The sequence below is a fragment of the Lytechinus variegatus genome, chromosome 4 (genome assembly GCF_018143015.1).
Source record: "Lytechinus variegatus isolate NC3 chromosome 4, Lvar_3.0, whole genome shotgun sequence".
Lineage (NCBI taxonomy): Eukaryota > Metazoa > Echinodermata > Echinoidea > Temnopleuroida > Toxopneustidae > Lytechinus > Lytechinus variegatus.
The window spans coordinates 7,121,252-7,144,930 of NC_054743.1; the positions used below are offsets into that span (position 1 = coordinate 7,121,252).

The following is a 23,679-nucleotide window of genomic DNA, read 5'->3' on the forward strand; positions in this document are numbered from 1 at the left end:
GATAGTTTATGGTTGTACCCATTGTACGAGTGAAGTTACCTAAAGAATTATCCTGGCCTATGGATGGGAAATAAAGAAAGAGGGAGAGGGCGCGGAAAAGAGATTGAAGTGTTTATAAATGTGTTCCAATAATCCCAATGAGTAGACATTTGTTAAAATATCTGTTTATCATAATGGTAATACTTGATATTTCTAAAGCGCCTTTTCCACGATATTCAAGACGCTTTGAGATGCCATCCCTCGTAAGCAAATAGACATATTTTACATTTTTATTGTCTTGAAAAACATTAAAATCAGTCAAAGAGTACCGCTCGTCTGTTGATTACATGTTAAAATATGAATGTACTGATGTATTTATGATTTTTTTTCCTAACGCTCATGAAATCCCTGAAATCGGATTTCGACTTGATGGCACCCAGGCTACGTTGAATTCTGCATGATTGATATCTAATGCAATCGACGTTCTACAAATTCTTCATTTTGGTTTCATAATTCAAATAAAATCATAATGTTTGCTTAATGATGTACTATGTCTTCTTTTTACATAACATATCAACATAATACCAAATGCCAAATCATTTAAAAAATTCATTCATCAATAATTTACTTGATATATTTTTTCGCCTCGATAGTTGTTAGTTGATGAATAGCTGTTAATTCGATACTCACATTGCGGTATCGGACAGTAGTCCCACGCTATGGAGTTGTCGTCATAGAAATAACACCACGGTCTGTCCTTATCATCTGGATTTCTACAAAAGTTCTGAGAAAGTCCTGGCACAATAGGAAAAACGTTAATACCAGATCACATATGTCGGAGTAAACATAGTTTTACGATCACAACGATGGTAGAACCACTTTTATTATAGGCATTTATGGTGCGTCATCGAAATTGAACAGATTTTTAGAATGAAATTAAATAATCATTCAAAAAGAATGATACCTTTTGAAAGTTTTGAGTGCACTCATTATATTATTTTTTTATCAATTTTTGACTATTTATTATATATCATTCCAGCACCACAATTATTCAGAAGTCATTCATTATATTGATATTTACATCTTCTGATGCATTAGTAATTCTTTCAATTTATTGCAATAAAATAGCATTCCGAATGTTAAACTAAAAATAAGGGGGATTAATACCATTAAGAGATGAAAGTTTTTGCATCATCATAAACAGTTCAAAAAAAACTTTTAAATTATATACGACATTTTTACTTCATGAAATCAAGAGTAATTTTTAATCAGTTTAGACAACCATTCTTAATTTATTGAAGATTAAATATTGATAACTAATTTTTGTGTGTATTGTTTTAAGCACTTGTTTAAACTGTTAAAAAATCTACTGTATAGAATGCATAAAGTAAACATCGCTGTATAAAAAAAATAAACCAGCTTCTTCATTGTGTAAATAGAATAATCATGTTTTAATTGTGATTTTGTAAACGATATCATACCAGCATCAGGATAGGTGTATGGGTTAACAGGTTGATCATTCAAATCAATCCATGGTATACATCTATGTCCAGTCTCAGTAAACATTGCCATATCACGATATTCACTACCATTACCGGTCATACAGCCAGCATGGGCTGAAAAAGGAAAAGGAGAGAGAGAGAGAAAAGAATATAACATGAATGTTTAAAGGCCACCGCACACCTTACGACTGTTCGCGATCCGATTTTGGAACAAATCGCATTTTGCTCTTTTCTGAAAAAGTGAATGGAACACACCATTATATTCGAGGTTAAAATTAATTGAAAGAATTGAAAGAATACTAATATAACCATTTTGAAAGATTACAAGCCTTTATTTTAGAGTAAAGGCCAAAACAGTTTCAAATCGTAGGCAATTGTACGACTGCTATGACGTCATTACGACTAGATATTAAATTCGCTTTTATTCTAAGAATGAGCACAGTCACAGATTTGAACACAGGTATTCGTACGATGATTTAGAACATTACAGAGTAAGATATTCCAAGTTTCAATATTAGCATCAAAATCTACTACATTTTATTCTGAAATCGGGTCGCAGACCAATTGTAAGGTATGCGGTCGCCTGTAGTTGTAACCATGATACACGCTACAGAAAGTTAAATAGCTTTTCACATTTCTCAATGATGATGATGGTGGCGGTGATGGTAAAAGATCGAAAGGTAAATTGTTTTTTAATTAGCTTTAATCTTACACACATCTGATTACGTGGTTTAAATGAATGCGATTATAGTTAATTGTCAGGTACAGTGAACAACTGGCTATTTTGATGGAGACCTTTAGCCTCGTGAAATCTCCCCGTAGTATTGGTTGACATAAACAGTTTTCATTAAAAAAACCACCCGAACAAAGGGAACCAAATAATAATGAATACATTGAAATGAAATATTATATACAATAATAAATCACAAGAGTCGGTGTCTTTTTTGCGCACACTTTAAAAAAGGTTTACCCAATATTTAGTAAAATGGAAACATGCATGTTGGTTGGGTAAAAAGATACCCAATATGTTGTCAATTTTACGCAATATTGCGTTGAAATAGCCCATTATGGTGTAAAAAAAACCGAGCAAACATGCAAGTTCCCTTTTTACCCAATATTGGGTAAAATGGGAACATGCATGTTGGTTGAGTAAAAAGATACCCAATATGTTGTCAATTTTACGCAATATTGCGTTGAAATAGCCCATTATGGTGTAAAAAAAACCCAGCAAACATGCAAGTTCCCTTTTTACCCAATATTGGGTAAAATGGGAACATGCATGTTGGTTGAGTAAAAAGATACCCAATATGTTGTCAATTTTACGCAAAATTGCGTTGAAATAGCCCATTATGGTGTAAAAAAAACCGAGCAAACATGCATGTTCCCTTTTTACCCAATATTGGGTAAAATGGGAACATGCATGTTGGTTGAGTAAAAAGATACCCAATATGTTGTCAATTTTACGCAATATTGCGTTGAAATAGCCCATTATGGTGTAAAAAAAACCCAGCAAACATGCATGTTCCCTTTTTACCCAATATTGGGTAAAATGGGAACATGCATGTTGGTTGAGTAAAAAGATACCCAATATGTTGTCAATTTTACGCAATATTGCGTTGAAATAGCCCATTATGGTGTAAAAAAAACCGAGCAAACATGCATGTTCCCTTTTTACCCAATATTGGGTAAAATGTGAACATGCATGTTGGTTGAGTAAAAAGATACCCAATATGTTGTCAATTTTACGCAATATTGCGTTGAAATAGCCCATTATGGTGTAAAAAAAACCGAGCAAACATGCATGTTCCCTTTTTACCCAATATTGGGTAAAATGGGAACATGCAAGTTGGTTGAGTAAAAAGATACCCAATATGTTGTCAATTTTACGCAATATAGCGTTGAAATAGCCCATTATGGTGTAAAAAAAACCCAGCAAACATGCATGTTCCCTTTTTACCCAATATTGGGTAAAATGGGAACATGCATGTTGGTTGAGTAAAAAGATACCCAATATGTTGTCAATTTTACGCAATATTGCGTTGAAATAGCCCATTATGGTGTAAAAAAAACCGAGCAAACATGCAAGTTCCCTTTTTACCCAATATTGGGTAAAATGGGAACATGCATGTTGGTTGAGTAAAAAGATACCCAATATGTTGTCAATTTTACGCAATATTGCGTTGAAATAGCCCATTATGGTGTAAAAAAAACCCAGCAAACATGCATGTTCCCTTTTTACCCAATATTGGGTAAAATGTGAACATGCATGTTGGTTGAGTAAAAAGATACCCAATATGTTGTCAATTTTACGCAATATTGCGTTGAAATAGCCCATTATGGTGTAAAAAAAACCGAGCAAACATGCATGTTCCCTTTTTACCCAATATTGGGTAAAATGGGAACATGCAAGTTGGTTGAGTAAAAAGATACCCAATATGTTGTCAATTTTACGCAATATAGCGTTGAAATAGCCCATTATGGTGTAAAAAAAACCCAGCAAACATGCATGTTCCCTTTTTACCCAATATTGGGTAAAATGGGAACATGCATGTTGGTTGAGTAAAAAGATACCCAATATGTTGTCAATTTTACGCAATATTGCGTTGAAATAGCCCATTATGGTGTAAAAAAACCCAGCAAACATGCATGTTCCCTTTTTACCCAATATTGGGTAAAATGGGAACATGCATGTTGGTTGAGTAAAAAGATACCCAATATGTTGTCAATTTTACGCAATATTGCGTTGAAATAGCCCATTATGGTGTAAAAAAAACCCAGCAAACATGCATGTTCCCTTTTTACCCAATATTGGGTAAAATGGGAACATGCATGTTGGTTGAGTAAAAAGATACCCAATATGTTGTCAATTTTACGCAATATTGCGTTGAAATAGCCCATTATGGTGTAAAAAAAACCGAGCAAACATGCATGTTCCCTTTTTACCCAATATTGGGTACAATTTTACTCATTGCTTTTAGAGTGCAAAGGTATTTTGGGATATTTTGCATATCTACTTACACTTCCGCCAATTCACTTAATGCTCGAGTACATGGTGGAGAAGATCAGTTGATATCGTAATACAATAAACATACAGATGAAATATACTTTTGAAACATATATCACAGAAAATGATATCTATGTACTACATAAAAACTGACAATTTAGATAGTTTATAACACGCCCCGTAACCACAGCCATTTCCACATCGATTAGAGCATCATTATCGTGGTGGTTTCGTCTCTCTAAGTTACAGGCTTGTTTTCCGTAAAAAAGTAAGCTCAGTGGCGTACCTAGGATTTTTCACAGGGGGAGGGGGTGGGCAAATTCGTCCGCCCAAAAATTTGAAAAGAAAAAAAACACACAACCACAATATAGGATTTCGTTCCAGAAAAAAAATTACAAGCAAAAAAAAGGGCCTTCAAGCTCGTCGGGGGGGGGGGGGGCAGGGATACGTCCCTTGCATGGGTTGTGACTCGTCAGGGGGGGGGGGGGCAGACTGCCCCCGTTGGTACGCTAGTGCAAGTTGCATTTTATTGTAATATATTACAAACATTCATAATGCGAATGTCAAATTTACGTCGGTTTATTAAGAAATCCAATCCTTTCGTAGAGGTAGAAGATTTAATGCTCTTAATTACCATGATTACATTCGCAGATGAGGTTAAAAGAGGTTAAACGACAAAAATACCCAAGTTGGATTAGCAGATCAGAGAACACCACTGGCATGTATAATACAGCCCCTAATACTCCCCTAATATAATAATAATATGCAACATTTATATAGCGTTTAATACAAATGTTTCTAAGCGCTGCATACTATTACCCCGGCTTTAGCACGGCTACCCTGATCGGGCGCAACGAGCATTCCACGGAATTTCTTCCTACCGGGTACCCATTTACTACACCTGGGTCGAGAGTGGCAAATGTAGATAAACGCCTTGCCAAAGGACGTTAGTGCTGCGGTGGGATTTGAACCCCGGACCTTGTGGTTCAAAATCCGAAGACTTATCCACTGAGCCACAACACCTAATATCGAAGCTTTAATGTGTATCTGACCAAACAAATCCCATCTATGTTTCATGAATGTTCAAACAAAATTGGAAATTTTGTAGATACTCTCCGATTAGATTCCTCCCCAACCCCCCCCCCCCCCAGAATTTATTGTTTACCATCGCATGGCGGTATATTGCAGTTGATGAAGTATGTGACATTGTGTTCCTCTTGGTTGATAACACACTGCGGGGTGGTAGCATCCGGTCGTAAGAAACGACAATAGTTCTCCTCCAAATCCAATGCAGCAACTGAAAAATAAATACATAAAGTAGGAATAATTAGAAAATGGATCTAGATGGAGTAATACATGACAAATGACATAAATGAAAAGGATAAAATTGCATGAAAAGTTATAAGGAAGAAAGATGAGAAAGACATGGTAAGAGAGCGAGTGGGTGGGAGAGGGATATCGGGAGAGAAGGGGGGAGCACAGAAGAAAAGGGCAGTTAAAATTCAAGAGGCAAACACAGAATTCTCCTTGGGAGGTTTTTTTTTCAGAGAGAAAAATAGTAATGGGCTGCACTTTCCCCTCACAAACATTCTCTGTCTTGTAGTCATTATGTTGAGAGTGGTCATCGTCTGATTTAAAATGAATATTGCCATCGATATTGGCGACATTTCGAATTGCCATTATATTTATAGACTATTGCTGGCTTGGAGCACTAAGTAACAAAACGCAGGATTGAATAAAGGTCGTCAGTTCCAAACTTGAAGATTACATCTCCCCCCATTATCATGTTCTTTATAGAGCTCTGCAAATGCTTGTAAACTATCTGGTAAATCTTTTGATGGCTAACAGAACAAGCCAGCAATAAGTCGAAACACGGATTCAAAATCAGTCTTACTATTTCTGTCTTACGTTAATGGAACAATTTTTTTATGGGACGAGTGCCATTTAACTCCATACATTTCCTGGTTTTATATATAAACCTCGATCTTTTTTAACTATATGAACATACAATTGATTCAGAACCCCAGGGGCCCGTTGCAGAAATAGTTGCAATCAATAGCAACTCTAAAAATCATGCGCAACTTGATTTTCAACCAATCAACAGCGCGCATTTGGGACTTGCGATTGATATTTGGCTTGCGTTTAAACGCAACTCTTTCTGCAACGGGTCCCAGAAGAAGTTTAAATATTCATGTACATATCTATTGTAATAATGCAGCAAACTCAAAGTGATAAATTTAAGATGATAGTGAATGTATATACTGAGTGTTTGGATAGACAGGAACATAGCTTCTACCGTATACTATAGTAGTCACAATATCTTCATGATACTGAAATCAATATACATTACCAAAACACTAGTGTTAATTTAACAATAGTCCGGTATCTATATGACCACACCAGAGAATGAACAGAATCAGTCTGATTTCTTTCATTTGTGGCTAAATATGTGTGGTATTCTAATAAGTAAACCTATTTTTAATCATAATCTGAACTAGAATTTTTAATCATACCTCTGTGGAATGCTGGGTTTCATATTTTCAGTTGACAGTAAAAACGCTGTTTAAGATTTAATACAACGCTGTTTACTATATGAACCTTACAGCATTTGTTTAACCGTTTAAACAATCATGTTTTATCTATTGAAGATTAGATATAGGAAATTAAACTTTGATTAAGATTCAAACACTTGTTTAAACTGTTTAAACAATTACTGTAAGGTTCGTATAGTAAACAGCGTTGTATATATATTTTTTTACTGTGTATTCCATATTCCGTATTACTCCTCCGTGGCAATTATAATAAATAAATTAATTCGATAAAATTCATCATATTTTCTGTTTCACGCATGTGCGGAAATCCCATGGGGACGTGTCCCCCCTACTTGAAATAGTAGGGGGGACATGACATCAAATGTCCCCCTACTATTTGTGGTCTTTTATGAGGGAAAGAAAAACATCATTCAAAATAAAACATTTATTTTAGGTCGAGATGACGTTACTTTTGGGATGATAACCTTTTAGCAGGATAATAATGAATTTTAATCGGTGAATAAGTTGACACCTGGCATTCCATAATGGTGTTGTCTAAGTTAACCCAGTTTTACCTAAACCATAATAACGCCCTGTGTGTTTAAACTACACCAATCATCGGTTCGAGTGTTGGACACTTCTCTGCTGAGATCACGCATACCGGGCTGGAGTTAAATTAATTCCAGTATTTTGCAGTGTACAGGACAGGGCCAGAAAGCGGAACAGAAAGTGGTAAAGAAGAGAGAGAGAGAGGGGGGGGGGGGGGGAGACATGACTATAGATACTTCAATCCGAACATGGACCTATTAGGTCCATCATCCGAATAATACCAAACCATTGGTTCCTCGTGACACCACCCAAGCACGATGACTCCTATGATGTCATGATGGTCTTATGATGGTACCCCTTGCGAAATCGTTATTTCCATAGATTTGAGCATTTCATCATATATTCAGAAAGGGCCACTCCTGAAATTTTGTGATATAAGAAATATTTTTTTTCCTATGAAATATCCCTCGCCCATCTGTTACACTCACGATGTGATAGGGAGAATGAGTTATAGGCCTACCCATTGAAAGGAATTATACATTGAGTGAAATAAAGAATGGAAAGGAGCACTGGCGGTATAGGTCACCCTCCCTCCCTCCCTCCCTCCCTCCCTCCCTCCCATACATTTCCCTCTCCCTCTCTTTATCTATCTTTTCCACGCACTCTTTCTCTTCCCTGCCTGCCATCACACTCTCTGAGGGCAAATTAGTAGGGAGACTGCACTTTCACGTTTTCAGGAAATGAAGTCTTTGTGTAAATGCCTATGGTGCCGAAAAGATGGAACGAAAAATCGTGTCATGCAGCATTTTTAGCAGCCTGCGACCATCGTGGTTAAAATAAATAGATATAGCAGCATTTCAATGATGTAATCTATTTGAAATTTTTGACAAAATTTCTACACTCCTGCGTAAGTTTATCAAACTTTTTGGAAATACATGATTTTGCTCTTTTTTTTAGACCGTCCCATATTTTCAGAACGTAAGTTTAGCAAGCCGTTTATCATTCAATTCCATTTATTATTATCAAGAAATAAACTTTTGATATCAATACATAATTTTTAAGTATAAAATGTCTGGCCGCTAGACCGTTGGCACACGAATGCTCACATTCACCAAGGAGCTTCCAACACATGAAAATCTATTCAACAAACTATACCTATGAACATTTTTTGTTGACCACCATTTGTGCAGCAAATGCCGAGGCGATGCTCAACTTCATGATTTATTACTAATTCATGTAAATCCAAATATAGTGTAAATACACTGAGAAAGTACTACACTTTATTTGACTGATGAGAATAAAAATCGAGGCAAGTTGTTTGTGGTTGAATATATAACATGAATGAATAATGCACAGGTACATTTACATTTAACACATTTATTATTTTCGTTCAACCATTGGAGATTACCAGACCACAGCTATGAAAATCACGTTGATGATAAACTGTTAGGCAGAGCTTTTGTGTGATCTACTCATACGAAAAATCTACTTCAACCAAAGACTTTTTACAAAATAATGACATTTCAGCTATAATTCCTCACCCAGTATACTAGTAATGCCTACAAAATGCAATATAATTATACTGTGCAGTTTTAAATGGAATGCTGTTAGTTAAGCTTTCATCCTCTTTATATATATTTCTAAAACTTTTTTAATCTCTATTTCGTAGATTGTTTGATTAAGGGAATGGTATGTAAGTATGTTTTATTTATTTAAATATGGGATAACAAAAACATGCTTTCAGCCGCAAAGCTGTTTTACAGCAACTCCGTACATAAAAGTTGAAAAACATAAAAAAAAATAATTATAAATCATAAACAAAATAATAAATGCAAACATTTGATCAGACATAAATTACATGATAAAAACAAAGATTTGAGATAAGAGAATAAAAGTTTAAAAGCAACAAAAAATATAAACATATATACACATTCAAAAACACAAATAAAAGTACAATCAATATACATGATAAAAATGAAAACAATACAATTCATTGTCCTGTGAAACAAAGTTTTCGCCCTAAATTACCATTGATTAACATTTTATTGTGCAGTCAAGTTGGTCTTTCTTGTCAAATCTGTAAAAATTGAAATATTGCATGATTCAAACAATAAAAAACAAAGGAAATAGTGAGGGACATCATCGATTCTCTCATTTTCATGTGTCTGAATAAATTGTGCATGTAACTATTTTGGAAAAAATAAGCGAAACTTTAAGATGCCATAACTTTTTTATTTTACATCCGATTTTGATGAAGTTTTCAGCGTTATGCTTGTCTGATTTTAGTCTGTTGATTCAAATCAACATTTTTCTGAGGTGAACTTGACCTTTAAAGTATAAGGTCCAAAACAATCATATCTAATTGATACACGTATGACAAAACTCAAATACACACACACACACCCTCACACGCACACACCCTCACACACGCAACCTCACCCTCGCACACACACTCACACACACCCTCACACACGCACACACACAACCTCACCCTCGCATACACACTCACAAACACCCTCACACGCACCCACCCACACACACACGCCCTTTTCTGTTTCTCAAAGTCCATATACTCACCGTCTTCACTTGTCATCTGCCAAAAATCATAGAAGAGTGAATCAGGAACCTCGCTCCAGTTCATACAGGAATAACATGGTCCGAAATCAGGTATGCAACCCATCGAACCATTCCCTTTATACGATTTCACCTCAGCAGCTGCGTTGTAGCAATCCCATTTACCTACAAAAAGAAACAATCATCAGCGATTGTTAGAAAAGAAACACAGTGATAACAGCATACAAAATACCATCTTAAAGTCAAGTCACAAAAAAGGACGCCGGACTATTCCGGATCAGCTCCGGTGATCCGGAGGAGAGATCTGTGTAGACGCCTTTGACTCCCATTGCAGCGCATGTGTTGTCTTCATACCAGGTGTACAGTCGTCAACGCTTATTGCGGGGCAAACCTACCCCGGCAATACCCGGATCATCTCGGAATGATCTAGGGATTGCCGCGTAGGTCCCTGATGATCCGTGTTTACATGACTTGTGACTGAGGCTTAAATCATTTGCAAAAGCACGAAACCAATGGATCGGCGTGTTCTCCAAGAGATTCAAATTCATGAGATGTTATGCCTCGGAATCCATCCAAAAAGCTTTCCTTCAGAGTAGGCTTATCAACAAAGAACTAAACAAATGCTTTGAATTGATTTTGTATAATATCAATTGTTGTTCTGATTTGTAAAGACATTCATTTAAGAACGCGTAAATTCCAATGTTAAAAGGCACGTTCAGGATCTTGCCAGTGAAATCACAATGGAGAGATTAGAGGTCATTGTCCGAAGTTGGTGGATCAGGACAGCACATCGTCTTCAGATTCTGACCGGACAAAAAACTGCAAATGATTGTCCAGAGTCCATCACGACACTGCTGTTTTGATTCACCGATTTTCGATAAAGACTGCTTTGTTATGAAGGGCTTTTGACAAAAGATGTTATGTGTTATAGAAAGCGTTTGTGAAGTGTAACACAAATGCACATTGATACCAACACTGTAAAAACTGTGGTGTTAAAACTGACACCAGTTTGTGTTAATAGAGGACCACACCCTGAAGTGTTAAAATTGCACCCATGAGATTGAACATAACACCAAAGACTGTAAATGTAACAAACAAAGGTGTTGTAATAATCTGTAGGTTTAAAACTAACATCACCAATTTAACACCGGTGTAAAATATATGGTGTGGTCCTCTATGTACACCGGTTAATACCACAGTTTTTGCTGTGAAGGAGGGCACATTTTTTATAATAAAAATGAAAAAAAATAATAAGAATTTAAAAAATCTGAATACGCTTAATTATTGCAAAATTCTTAACTAACTGCATAAATTAACATGGGCCGGGATCGATCACAGTTAAAAAAAATAGCACGCTGTTTAAGCCTGTCACTCTAACAACAAGTTGTTTAAACTTTTATGTAATTGTTTAAACTTTTTAAGCAAGTTGGTTAAAAAGTTTAAACAGTTGTTTAAAAAGTTCAAGCAGTTGTGTAAAAAGTTCTAATAGATGTGGTTAGAGTAACGGGCTTAAACAATGTGCTTAAAATTTTAAACAGCGTATTTTTTCTGTGATGTACTGGGGTGGAGTGATCATCCAAAATTTCGCAATTTGATGGGTTTTTTCACGGTTTGTACATGGTACTGAAACTCCCATTAACATGATTAACCACTTACAAATTGGTCAAGATATAGATGACGTGAGGTTTATGTTTCCGTCTTATCTTTCTTAAGAAAACACACATTGTAATTAATGGATTGTCTACCGTTGCAATCATTATAGTCATTGCAACATTTTTTCCCTTCGTATTCCTAATTATGCTAATTGAGTGCGAATGCAATTTAAGTACTGAATCTCATCAACCTTCTCTTTGCAATTATTATCATACTCGTATAGATACACATGGTGTTTTGGGAAAATTTCATGAATCCGGTTAGCTATAGCAGCTATTATACGTAATGAGATAAAACATAAACAATTATTTGTGATTTGGTGCTTTTATTCTGAATTCTGAATCAAAGTTCATTCAAATAATGCGACTTTCAAAGCCTCTTCTATAGTTAGCGTGATATGACATACTGTAATGAAAATCAAGAACAGACCGTCATCGTCGTAAACACAATTATGAGAGATTAATAATGAATGATAGATGCAATTTGTCAATCATTGTAGACCGCGAACCTGACTCTCAACAATGAAATCAAAGTAACGTTAATGAATGGCTACAATGAAATCAAATTACTACGTTTTAGTGGTAAAATGAGAGTCGTGAGTCGGGCAATCGTCGAGCAGACGTTTCGGGAAGTTTAAATGACATTTTTATGAATACATTCACTATCATTCCAATTTTGTCGTGCCATTATGAAGTAACTTCTAAATACAACGGCGTTATTCATCTTTCATCATTCTGATTTCTTTGGAAAGGGATCTAAATTGCTCGCAGGGAATGTTTCCGATCTGTGTTTATGGATGTTTCTGAACGTCCGCTAATATTTTTTTCTAAGGAACATCGAAGTTAAAAAGGAAGTGGGATACCATTATCAAAGAAATGCAAAAAAAGAAGAAGAAAATGTGTGACTATGATGTAATCATGGTAATAGTGTAATAGTTAGTATATTAGATGAAATATTTTAAAACAATCATTTTGACCCTATTAATTATGTAACTACGATGTTCAAGATGCCAAGGTTTTTACAAGCATCGGGAGAGCTGAACAACTAACGTTTTGGACAAGAAAAAAAAATTCACCCAAAGAGAGTGGCTGGCCTGTTTTCATGTCCTTTCAGTAATACCTACCTATTTTTCCATTTCAACAGCTCTTAAGAAAACAAAACGAAACACAAATCTTCCCTCTGCATTTTTCCAGCGCAGCAAATTTTGCACATGGTGCATTATGGCTAACATTATTCCACCACTATACTTTATTCGTGAATTTTAACTCTCTTGGATTATGTGGATGCATAATTGGTTGTTACCATGGCAACATGAAAGCATCCGGAAAGGTGATGAGATGGAAAGAGAGTGAAAATGTATGTATTCATGAAGACGATATCTAAACATCTACTTCGAACAGAAAAGAACTAAGCTTCGAGTTTGTTCCATTATCACATAAAATGAAATCTTTATAGCAACGTACCGAAGCGTAAGATCATCACTGTTGTCACGTTTTATTTCCTTTCCCAACTTGCTTTGATAAACATGAACAAGACATCTATAGATCTATCTTCTTTATTTCACAAAGGAGAGGTGTGTTACGAGCTACAGGATGATGTTTCACTCGACCGAAATGAGATATTCGATATTCCAAATGAACGCCGACATCCCAAATTCCTACGAATATAATTTCCTTCATTTTGACGAAGAGAATATCGGATTTTGAAAGCAAAGAACCTGGTCAGACCGAATGACATCATTGTAAAGGTCCTAACCACTCTTTTATATGGGTTAATAGAAGCCCTGTCAGTCACTCTTAATTCATCATATTACCGATCTACTCCTCTTGTGTTTCGGGTATGTTTTACTCGAATCGAAGAAAGCATTCCAGAATATGTTCTACTTTGTGGAGAGCTTCGGTAGGTCGAAACTTATAATGAAGGATAAGGACGTGTTCACATTGCAGGGTTAATGCAAGGTTCACATGGCCGACCTCCCAACTCTATCCGCCTGGGCCCGTTTCATAAAGGACTTGCAAATGTTGTTACTTTGCCATTATGGCAACTACTATGGTAACCTTGATTCTGATTGGCTGCTGAGCCCTGTTACCATGGTAGTTGCCATTATGACAAAGTTACAGCAGTTGCGAGTCCTTTATGAAGGGGGTCCCTGGTCGGCTTTGGTCGGCGGGTACCGTTGCCAATCGGGCTCGATATCTGAAACTGACGTGTAGGCACCGTGATCACACCGGGGAGCAGTGGCCAGCGGATCGTGGCACAACTATTAACAGGGGTCTTGCGGTTGAACGAGCTATGGTGTCGGTATTAACAAGGATTTTATTGGAAACTGAACTATTTTAAAGCAATTTAAACTCTGTGAAAACTGAAGAGATACTCACAGAAGGAAAAATTAGGAAGGAACCAGACCGATATTCTTGCTAACACTTAACAATCATTGGAAGCCTATGTAGTTATATTTTTAATTTCACAATTAAATGTATCAACTTATGTGATTGTCTTTTTTAAATGAAATGCAACTGTGTTTGCTTAGTGTTTGCAAACAACTAGCTTAATACCATGGTTACATTTGTTCTACGGCGGCCGTACGGCGAGTCGAAAACAGTCGTTTTATTAATTTTTATTCAAACCACCTATATGTAGCTGGTACAAAAAATTGTAAAAACGGCTGTTTTCGACTCGCCGTACAGCCGCCGTAGAACAAATGTGACCATGGTATATAGCTTCTTGTTTGCAGATTCACCAACGCAGATTGACATGTTGATGGCATAGTCAAGTGCATTTCCATTTCTAGACCTCAATAATTACCTCTAATGCCCAAAATCATATTCCTATTTCAAGGTTGCATCGATGTCTGGATAGGGGAACATTAGGTTGAGGGTGCGTAATCTGAGCCTACATTGAATGTTGATTAGCCAATTTCACAGCGGAATAAAGTCTTTATTTTCGTGTTTACTGAACTAATGTCCTATAAACTTGGTTTTAATCACTCCATGGTCTGGGGCCCGTTGCAGAAAGAGTTGCAATCAATCGGAACTTGATTTCAACCAATCAACAGCGCGCATTTGGAACTTGCGATTGATTTTTTGACTTGCGTTTAAACGCAAATCTTTCTGCAACGGACCCCTGGTGCATACTATATTGAATGCCAGAGTATGTTCATACATGTATTGCTTTTGAATACTTACAAACAAGTACGATATGAATAATTTATAATCGTGGACTAATGAGGGGAAATGCCTGTTGAAGAGGATACAGAAAAATGGCTGGGAGAAAAGGGACAGAAGAGAAAGCAAAAAAAATAAATGAAAAAAATAAACAGCGGAAGATAGAAAGAGAGAGAGAGAGAAAAGAGAGAAAATATGGAGATAATAAGATAAAAAGGAAAAGAGAGATGGGGAGCGAGAGTTTGGAGACTGAAAAGGTTGAAGCAGTGATGTGTAAGTATTAGGAGAACGAAAGGACGTGAAAAGGTTGAGAGATGGGGCAATGAGAGGGTCAAAAGAGGGGAGGAGCTTCGTAAAAGACTGCGTCTTATAGCAAAACTAAAACTAAATCACATAAGGACTCGCCTCTTGTAAACATGTAATAAATACTGGATCATTTGTTTTTATCGTAAACTAAATCAGCTGAAAGTCTTAATTTATTTTTAATAATCCTTTTTCATAATTATTTGATATGTAAGAAACTTAACTTTAGGGCCCTGGGAATGATGGTGATTTTTTTTTAAAAGCAAAAAGCAAAAAAAGGTTTTCATTTCAAATTCGAGGTCATTTTAGTCTAAAGAAATTTGAAAAGCACACACAAAAAAAGGTTTTCACTACAAAACGAAGGCCATTATGGTCACATTGTTTCAATATTTACACACCTTCCCGAATACCTACACTGAAAAAACTCCGGGGTTGATTTAACACCAGTCCGGAATCTATATATGTCCACACCAGGGAAGTCTAGCGCTTTTCAAACTTTTTTTACTCGAGGATCACTTTGACTCTCAGATTTGTTCGAGGCCAACCTACCAAAATTTTAAGAAAGCGATGTGACTACTTGTCTCGACAAAGATGGACAATGATTATAATGGGCTTATAAGTGCGTATGGCCTTTGAGCCCCTCCCCTAAACATATACAACCATTACAACATAACAACTTAATAACAAGAATGCTGAATACCTTCAACATTCGACACACGTTGCTTTAATATGGCTTTGCATCACTGTCAGGCATGATGAATCCAAATTTAATGTATTCAGGGTCATATTTTCTTACAGTTATATTCAGAGATTTTTCAATTTGTTTCCTCCTCGCAATTTTTAAATCGTTTTAAAAAGGTCCGTTTTGATGAAAATATGTTTTCGTGAATTTTGAACACAAAGCCCTGAAGCACCTTCGAAACGAACAGTTCAAGAACTAACTGCATTCGCAAAGGTCCGGTAAATGGGCGATAATTGACTAAATTCTACACAATATGCATACATGATGAGGTTCACATCAAAGTTAGATCGAAACCATCATAATGTGTATGCATACTGCAACATGCATAAAGCATGCTTTTTAGCTTTGTTTGACCCACGGTGACCGATCAAACATAACATATTTGGGCAGTCGGACAGGTCCAGGTCTGTGAAACATACTATAGCCCCCCCCCTTTTTTTCTTCCTCTGTAGCTTCTCGCGGTCCACCTGGGAGAGCTCCACCGTTTGAGAAGCAACACCGGTTTTGGTATTAGTGTAACACCAGATATGTATTTATAAAACACAAATTAGTATCAAAACAAGCATCGTTTTGATTACAAACTGGTGTTGTTTCAAAACTTCTCTGGTGTGGTCGTATATAGATTCCTGGCTGGTGTTAAATGAACACCGGACTTTTTGCAGTGCAGGGTGCTGCCTATGGAGAATTATACACACTGCGCAAATTTAACACCAGCCTGGAATCTCTGTCGGTCCATACCAGAGATGTTTTGGAACAACACTGGTTTGGCGTTATAGGCTATCAGCAATTAGTGTTAAACCAATATAGGTTTGATACTTAACTAGTGTTATTTCAACACACCTCTCGATCGTATTGACCGATACACCATGCTGGTGTTCAATTAACTCCGGCGTTTTTGTAGTGCTCCCGGTATCCCCAAGGAACGTCTTGGGGGTGCTTCAGTACCACCAATCACCCTACCCCCCCCCCCCCCGCTTCCAAGGGTCATGCGTTGTTTTCATGTGACCACCGGCCTTAGGCCTATGTAGTGACATATACTTCTTTTCATGACTAGGCCTACCTAAAGTGAATTCCCCCGGTCTTTTAAGGTCTGAATACAAAACATTGCCAGTCAGTGCTTACGATTGCATTAGTCATGTTAGTGTATTGGTGAGATATGTCTGCTCTTCATGATTTCCTAAAAACAGTCGAAATGTCAATTTTTCTGGTCTCAATATCAAAAATGTTCAACTCGCGCTTCGCGCTCGCATCACTTAGTTAGTGAAATACTTATGGTCTTAGGGAATTTCTACAAACTAACCTTAAAATGCCCCTCTTCTGAATTTCAAAAAACGTCCGTTTGGGGTAAATGTATAGACAAATTTTCAGCTTGCGCTTCGCGCTCGCAATGTTTGTTTAGTGAGACAGGTACATATAATTACAAAAAATTGCTTATAAAGTCCCCTTTTGAAGTCTGAAAATACAACATTTCAGCTCGCGCTTCACACTCGCGTTATTTGATGGGTGAGATGCATATCCGTTTCATGTCACAGTCCTAAAAATATCTCCATTAGGTCAGTATATACCTGGCATTTAAGCGCGCTTTGCGCGCCCACTAAGTGACTAAAAGAAATGCTGCATGGTGCCCTACAAGGCCTCGAACAACGGTTCGCCACTGCATGTGACTTATCAGCGGAAAGGAAAAAAAGAGAGGTAGAATTTGAAAATAGAAAGTTTTTGTGTAACTTAACGGACATGTATTTTTGTTAGCTTTGTTACACCCCACTCGAAAAATAACATAAATGAAACTGAAAGGCAGTAGTAAACAATAACAGAAATCGCTGATCATGCATGTCTAGATATCGTTTATTTAGGACATGTTTGAGAAAACTATTAGAATCGCATATCAAAATGCTTATGAAAAAATGAAGACACAATTCAAATAAAAAGGAGAAAAGGATGTAGACATGACAGAAGGTGAATGAGAGGATGATTGTGATAAATGACGACACATTCGAGTGACAGAAAGCAATTCTCGTGCGTTTTTTCTTTTCATTATAATGAGACCTGGGAGGCTGACTTGATCGATTTGCTAGTCTGAAAATGAGTCGTTATGTAGGTCATTCATTTTATAACAGGAAACGAGATTAATTCCGAAGAAAAGAAAAATAGCCCGAAGGAATACTAATTATTGCCGGGGTAAAGGTGCTCGTGACAGCAAATCTAATAAAGCGAGATAAAACATCTTGTCGACATCAGAAGTTATCCCACAGCGTACATTGATGAATAATACAATAAAGTAAAGCTGACGAATACATCACACTTATTTCACTCGTTCAACAGTTCTTAAACCAGATAATATGGGATGTTTGTAATGCAAGGAATTTTTGTATAATCTTTGTCGGGTTTTTTTGTATATTGGCCGACTGGACCACAATATTTTCCATATAAAAACACGAATGCGTCTAAAAACAAAAACATATTTTGGGGACATTAAGTTGGCCATGGAGGAGGGATGTGATTTTCGCCAATTTTGATTCTCAGTTTTATACTTTTGTTGTTAAATTCCAAAGAATTTGAAAGACATCCTCATACTCATTGTTCACTTGGAAAATTGCAAAACCAAATTTGCAAAATTTGCAACGAAAATTGTAATATTAGCTAAAATCTTAAAGTAATCGAATTTTTTGATCAATTGTCGCGAATATAATGACGTTATATTGCCAATGACAAAACGATTTTCTAACTTCAGACACAACACAAAAACTGCACCAATGTAAGGCCATGACTGACATTTTTCAGTGGGGATACTAGGGTGTTTTTACCGCGCGGCGAATGTTTACCACAAATCCATTTGTTTTTTATCCGGGATCGTAAAAGTTGCGAAACATTCCGGCTCAAATTTTCACATGGCAACAATTTTTCTACATACATCCGACTGTTAGTAAACTTTGACACCACACGTTATAATTCTTGAATTTTCCTGAATAAACCTATAACAAAAACAAATAAGCTATAGCCGCCGCTCAATAACATAACCCCAAAATGACTTCATTCGATATGAATGATTATATTATAATCAATACCATAGATCTTACATGTTGATAAAATAATAACATTAACAGTATCTAGAAGTGACAAATTATGTCAAAGTATGTAACTGAGATTTACTTGTAATCATGGTAATACTGATTATTTCCAAAGTTAAAATGTAAACAAACCTTGTGCCTTTCCGAGGCAGAACACGAACAGGACTACGCATGAGATTGATAAGGATAACATTGGTATTGCTTGGTCTGTGGCAGTGTCTCCAGTAAATATATCCACTAGAATGTATCCACTGTTATGATCATCAGTATCAATGCATCATGGTATCTGTAATTAGGCAAAATAAAATGAGAAAAAAGAGGAATTAAGTACCGATGTAACATATAATTTTGATCATGATTGAAGCACATATAGGTAGACTATTATGATTCTTTTTATATAATGATTAACTCAATAGAACACCTGGAAAAAAGATAGGATTCCATGACATTTGCTACGGTGACAATGCTCAACTATAAGTTCCACACACAAAATAAATGACCAACATAAAAAATGAATTGAACACCATACCAAATTCTAAACCTTATCTTAAACCTAACATAAAACCTTATTGTAAAACTAACCCTATATTTTAGACAAGAAAAACCCAAAGCAAATGTCCTGTCACCTATAGCCAGTGTCATTTAAACCTTTCTTTAGAATTCAGAGCATTTTCTGGGATCGAGCCCAATGAATGAGGTAAATATTTCGGTAAAACGGTCCAATTGCATTTCAAATATCAAAAGCGTGCCAGATAAAAACCTTTCGCCTCTGTCTTCTCTTACTGTGTGTACATTCGTTTTATTTGAGCTCGCCATCTGATACAAGTCACGAATCTTCAAGCAAACCGGGTGATCAAACTCGCACAAATATTAGCTTTGATATCAATTCGATTTGCAAATCTCACTCGCGGTGGGAAATAAAGGTCTACTGCTGGATATTACCGACGTGCTAATACAAGGTAGGATGATACTCAAACCATAGCAATCTGATGAGACTATTTTCCTGTTCACTGGAAACTATTTCAATGAAAAGTCATCTGTATTGCAGACGTTGAAAGGCTTTGTTACCTACCATGACTATAAGTTATTTGATATTCCCTTTTGTAATAATTTCATATCATAATTACCAGAATAGGTCTCCATCACGTACTATCTTCAAATCAAAATTGAAAACATATCTCTATAGTAATAAAGAGGCTTTAATAGGAGGAAATTATAATTTGTAAACAAATTTTCGGCATTACTCCTATTGTTTAAGATCGCATGCTCGATCTGTAATGAAAAACATAAGTCAGAAAAAATTGGAACCAGTGAGATTCGAACATGCCATCTACTGCTTGCCGGGCAGCGACTCTTCCACTTATTTTGGTTCACGGCTAAGTCACGATGAACTGGAATACAAATTATAATTTCCTCCTTAATAAAATAAGAATTCCTAAATAATAATTTGTTCTCATTGATGTGAATCATGTAATTGATCGCAGTGTTTGCACACTTTAAGAGGTTTTTAATTAAAATATATATAGTCTAAAAATTCCTGGGTAAAAAAAGCTGCAGTTACATTGAATATGTTGGCTTCCTAGTTTAATGATGCTTGATGAAAGTTGTGTCACCTTTCAATTCAGCTACTCTGTTAGTTTCGTTATATCCATATTATTTTTTTACAAGGTTCAGTGATATTTGCTAAGAAGTGCCTTTTGGGAAAAAGAAACGACGCAGAAACATTTTTTATATTATATCTGTTATTAATATTGTGATGTTATGATGGAATAATTTATCAAATATAATCAGTTACATTCTCTAACCATGTGAGAAAGAATACGTAAAGTTAGAGAATGGCTATCAAAGTGATTACATAATGCGTTTTCATATCCCATGCTCAAGTTCGTTGGATATTATCTAGACGTTGAAATCAGTTACATTCTCTTTAACCATGTATTGATGAGTTCAGAGGGCGTCAATTCGGTTAGCTGGTCAAAATAGGGCCGATTGCTGTGCAAATTTTACCGAATTTTGAGTTAGTCGAAATAATATACATGCTCTTACTAGTTATCTTATCAACAATTATTCATGCCCATTGTGTAAGGAGATTTTGGGTCAATCCACATCCATTTTATCTACAGGTTACCTAGCATCATTATACTCGACTTAGGTTGACCTGCGAGAAATGAAGACATCCTACGGTATACATCCGACCTTGAAGACAGTTTGATGTCTCTTGGGCAATGGCGTGGAATGCAATTAGTTCACGTCATATAAGATGACACAGCGAGATCACAATATGACCAAGACAGTGGCTTTAATCTCCTTAGGGTACCCTACAATCAACAGTTCTCGCCTGTTAACTGAGATTCAGTCCACATCAAGTGGATCTCCACCTCCTTTCGAACGACTCCACTGACCTTGAGGCTGACTCAATGTCGACACGAAGGCGTTATCCCCATCCAAACAAGATGTGATTATAGGATACACAGTATCTTGCCAGTATTTTTCACGTCTTGATTTGTTGATATTGAATACTTCACGACATGCTCGATGTCATTCGCTTCGCATTGTTTATTAATGTAACAATGCGAGTGGAATGACGACAGAGGCCACGATGAGTATGGAAGTCGCGTTATACTTACTAAACATTTTGTTTAGTAATCTGTTAGGTTCAAAGTAACTGAGTTAACCTAACCGATCAGGACCACGTGATTTCTTAGAATATTTTTTTTCAGCGCCAATTCGGAGCTACGATAATAACTTAGGGGTGATTCCATACGTGTCGTACGGGACATTTAGAGAACATTTGACAGTTTTTGACAAGAAAAAACAAAAAAATATTCCAGTAACTATAGGTGGTCATCAACTACTACCAGAGTGTAAGAAAAACCAAGACTTAACATGACTTGAATTCACATCCTGTATAATACAGATTAAAAATAGTAATGTGTCGTACGGACGCATAAAAAGTGGCTTTTTTAGAAACCTCAAGTTTGTACTCAAAAGTCTGTGAGTTGGGCAGATAAATTTCATAGAAACTGAACTCAAATTGACACTCAATTACCCAAGAACAAACACATTTACAAAAGAAAGCAAAATAAACATTCATGAATAAATAAAGCAAATTATAATTTTCGAGAACATTGTGGCGTACGGGACATTCAAAATGTGTCGTACGGGACATCTCTAAATTGAAGCCAAACTTTCTTACTTTATGTCACTTTGACTTCTTCAATCACATTATTTGGCTGATGATAATGATAATCCCATCAAACTAAGACATTCATTAGGTTAGAAACCGCTATTAGATGAATATTTCTGTCAATATATCATAAACAAAATAATGTGTCGTACGGGACAATTGTGTGTCGTACGGGACACTTGTGTGTCGTACGGGACACTTGTGTGTCGTACGGGACACTTGTGTGTTGTACAGGCACTGCGTGTTGTACTGGGCAGCCTGAATAAATAAACATGAACTTTTTATCAATCAGAAGGAGCATTGCCCCTAAATTCTTGCTTATTTATGAATAGTCTTTTAATAAGCAGTCATTCAGGACAATACAATTAGGTAACCTCAATATATACAATTGGGAGCAATATGTTATAATTTTTTTCATGATGGGAAATGTACGAGTGTTCACAGCATTTTTACGAGCTGAAAAACTTCAGGTTTTGTGTGAAGTTATATTTTAGGGAACTACTTGATGATTTCCAAACACTATTTAAACAATAAATGAATGAAACTTTGTGTAAATTATGGGGCTAAAATGATCATGATGTTATGATTTTTTATATAAAATGTATATCTACATATATGTCACAACTGTCACTTTTTTCCCTTTTTTGGTCACAATTTTTTGTCTAAAGAAATGCGGTTCTACTTTTTCAAACCCATCTGCATTTCATGAAACCATATGGTTTGTCTTATTTTCAAGATTTTTTTTACAACTTGAAAAACGTAAGGAGTTTCAATATTCAATATTCAATAAGGGAAGTCCAAATAGATGATCATGATGATTGATATGATTTTTTTTTACATCTTATAATAATTCCACATTAGCATGCAAGAGGAAGTCATCTTCCAGGCTAGGTTGAAATATAAAAGTTTTCTTTTCATGCTCAATGAAAAGAAATTAACCTGCTCTGATCAGTGAAAATCACCAGTTTAGCTGAAGGGATTCACAAAAGAATAAGCCTACATGAAATCAATTAAAATGTTTAGAATCACCTATTTCATGTTCTATGGAGATAAACAAAGTACTTTTTCAGTTCACTTTATGTTAAATCAATTAAATGAATTTAAATATGCCTACTATTTATGGTTTCTGAATCCAAATCCTGCAATTAGATGCATTATTATATTGTGTGTCGTACAGGACATGTCCCGTACGACACAGCGTGTGTCGTACGGGACATTTTTAATAGGACAATAATTGAAAAATGAAGGGCAGTAATTAGATCCTTATGGGATAAATCGATCACCCATGGGTCAAACAAAGAGAAACTCATTTTATGAAATTGCATCATCAAAAATAAAATTGTAGAAAAAACTTTTGCATTGTCATGTGTCGTACGGGACATTGCCAAAAATAGGTTCGGAAAAATCAGGGCTGCCCCTATTA

The 23,679-nt window shown here is 36.0% G+C and overlaps 1 protein-coding gene across 1 annotated transcript in view; it reads right to left on the minus strand.

Moving 5' to 3' along the window:
• Positions 1-19,350, minus strand: part of LOC121413278 — a 76,053-nt gene extending 56,703 nt beyond the window's left edge. The window contains exons 1-6 of the mRNA XM_041606044.1: positions 19,202-19,350; positions 10,143-10,304; positions 5,651-5,782; positions 1,461-1,595; positions 670-774; positions 1-57 (exon numbers count right to left, since the gene is read on the minus strand). The exon at positions 1-57 is cut by the window's left edge and continues 74 nt beyond it. Coding sequence (XP_041461978.1) covers positions 1-57; positions 670-774; positions 1,461-1,595; positions 5,651-5,782; positions 10,143-10,304; positions 19,202-19,262 — 652 coding nt within the window. The 5' untranslated portion in view covers positions 19,263-19,350. The remainder of the gene's footprint in view (positions 58-669; positions 775-1,460; positions 1,596-5,650; positions 5,783-10,142; positions 10,305-19,201) is intronic.
• Positions 19,351-23,679: the final 4,329 nt, after the last annotated feature.